The sequence below is a fragment of the Frankliniella occidentalis genome, unplaced genomic scaffold (genome assembly GCF_000697945.3).
Source record: "Frankliniella occidentalis isolate FOCC.00 unplaced genomic scaffold, Focc_3.1 Scaffold234, whole genome shotgun sequence".
Lineage (NCBI taxonomy): Eukaryota > Metazoa > Arthropoda > Insecta > Thysanoptera > Thripidae > Frankliniella > Frankliniella occidentalis.
The window spans coordinates 66,990-69,729 of NW_026267360.1; the positions used below are offsets into that span (position 1 = coordinate 66,990).

At 60.0% G+C, this 2,740-nt stretch overlaps 1 protein-coding gene across 1 annotated transcript in view; it reads left to right on the forward strand.

Annotated features, from left to right (window-relative positions):
• Positions 1-71: 71 nt before the first annotated feature.
• Positions 72-2,740, forward strand: part of LOC113213259 (uncharacterized) — a gene marked incomplete in the record, with an annotated part of 258,491 nt that continues 255,822 nt past the window's right edge. Inside the window, 1 exon segment of the mRNA XM_052272963.1 lies at positions 72-759. Coding sequence (XP_052128923.1) covers positions 711-759 — 49 coding nt within the window.

A 2,740-nucleotide genomic window follows, 5' to 3' on the forward strand; every position in this document is an offset into this window, starting at 1 on the left:
GGGGGAGGGGGCGGTCCGGGCGCCGCCGCCCCACCGCGCGCTCCCGCCGCCCCGCTCAGTGCGCTCACCGCCCCCGAGCCGACCAGACCTCCCTCGCGCGCGCGACGCCGACCGCCACCCGGAGCCGGCGAGAGCCGCCGTGCGTCGTCCCGTGCGAGAGATCGCCCGCCCCTCGGGCAGACCCCGGCCCGCGTGCGCCGTCGCGTGGCGCTCGCCTGCCCGCCCCCGTGCCGCCCCCGGCCGTGCTCGTTGACGTGTCCTGCCGACTCCGCTGCGCTCGCTGCTGCAGCCATGGGTACTGCGCGGGGACTGCAACGACGACTGCTTTACATAGGACCCTCGTAACTCATCAAGGACTACCACTGTCTCCCTCCAACTCGCGTGCTGCCGCACCCCTTCTCTCTCTCTCTCTCTCTCTCTTCCTCTCTCCTGCTCTCTTTGTTCCACCTCCGCTTCCCTCTCTGTTCCTCTCTATAACAACCACCACAACCCCCCATCAACCGCAGTGCCCCCGTTAGCGGAGCAGAAAAGTGCAGCGGCTTTTGTGCATTGTGAACGAAGACCAGTGAGTGTGCGTTCGTGCACCTGTGTTCGTGCGTGTGTGTGTGTGTGTGTGTGTGTGAGCGAGTGCCAAGCGAGGATACGCCCCCCAGGATGCCACCCGTGACGTGAGCAGAGGAGGCGCCCGTCAGGCCGGCAGCAGGATCAGGATGGAGGCGGCGGGCCTCACGTGGCTGGCCGTACTGCTGCTTTTACAAGGTAAGAAAAACAACTTTAGAAATTTCAAATATTTTCTTAGTGGTGCACTCATACACCCAAGAAAGGCGGTTCTTGAGTTGGGTCCGAGGGGCTTGAGAGGATCCAGTCCATGGACTTGGCTCAGGCCCGCGCTCTTTTTTGGGGTGTAAAAGATAATGGTGACTTTTCACTGGTGTACAGTACCTCAACTTAAGCTTTTAACAGTGGATCGCAAGCTGAGCAATGGCGTTAAACACGATTTCCAGCCCCGATACCTTGCCTTATGTACTCGGTTAATTTTTGCGATAAAACAAAATCATGTTTTGATACGGGAAAAGAAACAAAAGAAGAACGACATGTCTGCTGTCTCTGCGCTCCCGAGAAAGTCGCGAGGAGTTGATCATTTCCGGTCACCCGTCTCTCACGCGACAGCGGGCGCACGGTGTCTCTATCCAGTCACTCTCTGCAGGGAATACCTTTCCGCCGGAAGCTGATCAGCAGTTGTTTATTGCCTTTCGTCTCGTTTGTCGGAATGCTAAGGAAAGGAGGGAGAGGGGCTGCCGTCGGGCTGCTGCCCTTCGCACTCAACGAGCGGCACGCGGTGGGCCGCGGTGGAGCAGTTGACAGGAAAGCCCCAAGTTGGAATTCAGTTAGCGAGCCTTTGGCCCGGGGCCCATAGCGCCACATGCAGGCCTGGCTGGCGGGGCAGCCTCCGGCGGGGGCCTGGCCCGACCCGGCCCCTCCAAAAACTTGGCCACGAAATTACCCCAGCTCGTCCCTTTGTCTCGATCCGCCGGTGAACCACCTGGTGAGGGACCAGCGAGCAGCGAGCCCCTCCCACTAGGCCCGGTGTCACTCTTGCGGCGGTCGCTAGATGGAGCTCTCATGACCCGGGCCCATGGGTACCCGGGTAACCCGGGTAACCCGGGTAGGAACCAGGTAAACGGGTCTTACCGGGTAGAAGCGGGTTACCCGGTTGACCCGGGTACCCAGGTAGACCCGGTTTGTAAAGTTGCCTACGGGCGCGGTTCCACCGGGCCTTCTGGTGAGACTGGTGAGACCCGTTTACCCGGTCCCTACCCGGGCGGGCGGGTAAAAGTGAGAGCCCTACGGCCAGAGCGCGTGGCGGCGGGTCTCTTGCTCCTCGCGGGGCCCTGGCGAGGCCCTGGCGGGGTGGCTGCGGAGCTGGTGCGCGGGGCCGCGGTTGGATTGGCTTGTGCACAGTCACGGCGTGGCGCGGCGGCGCGGAGCGAGATTGGAAGCCCAGTCATGCAGAGCGTGCTCCCGTCGTGCCGTGCATCACGGAGCGTGGCGGGGCGTACCGGGGGTGGAGCAAATCGCTATAGTGCGATGACCGATCATCGATCTCTCCTCACGCCAAGACCAAGGGTGCAATAAAAATAAAATTGCCATTTAATGACGGAAATATTGCCTGGGTCATAAATTGAAAAAAGGGTGGTGCGCCTAAAGTATATCTACAGGGTGGTCCATAGACCCCTCCCTTTATTTTACTTATACTGTACCGGATGCAGGCGTGCAGCCGTGTTGCAAACCTGCACGGGGCCATAAGGCGCAACGGCGAGCTAGGGTAGGCAAGCCCGCCCGCAAGCCTGCATGCGTTACAGTATAAGCAAAATAAAGGAAGGGGTCTGTGGACCACCCTGTATAAGTATCTTTATAAATATACTATACTATATATAAGGTACATATAGTATAGAGAATGTATGGCTAGGTACGTTCGGCTATGCGGAAATAACAACGAGAGCAGAGTCACTGATGCCTTGCGAACACTCGTCGTACTTTGCCGTGTCTTGAAAGGACTGAAGCAGTCGAGTGTGTGTGTCGTGGTCCGAGTGGGCCGTCTTGATCGGCGGCGGGCCGGGCGGGGTGTTGAGTCATCCTGCTCTCTCGCCCACTCAGCCTGCTCTCTTGCTGGGCGCCCGGGCCGGGCCAGCGATCAAAGGGGGACGAGCTGAGAGAGTGAGAGAGAAAGGGGGGGGGG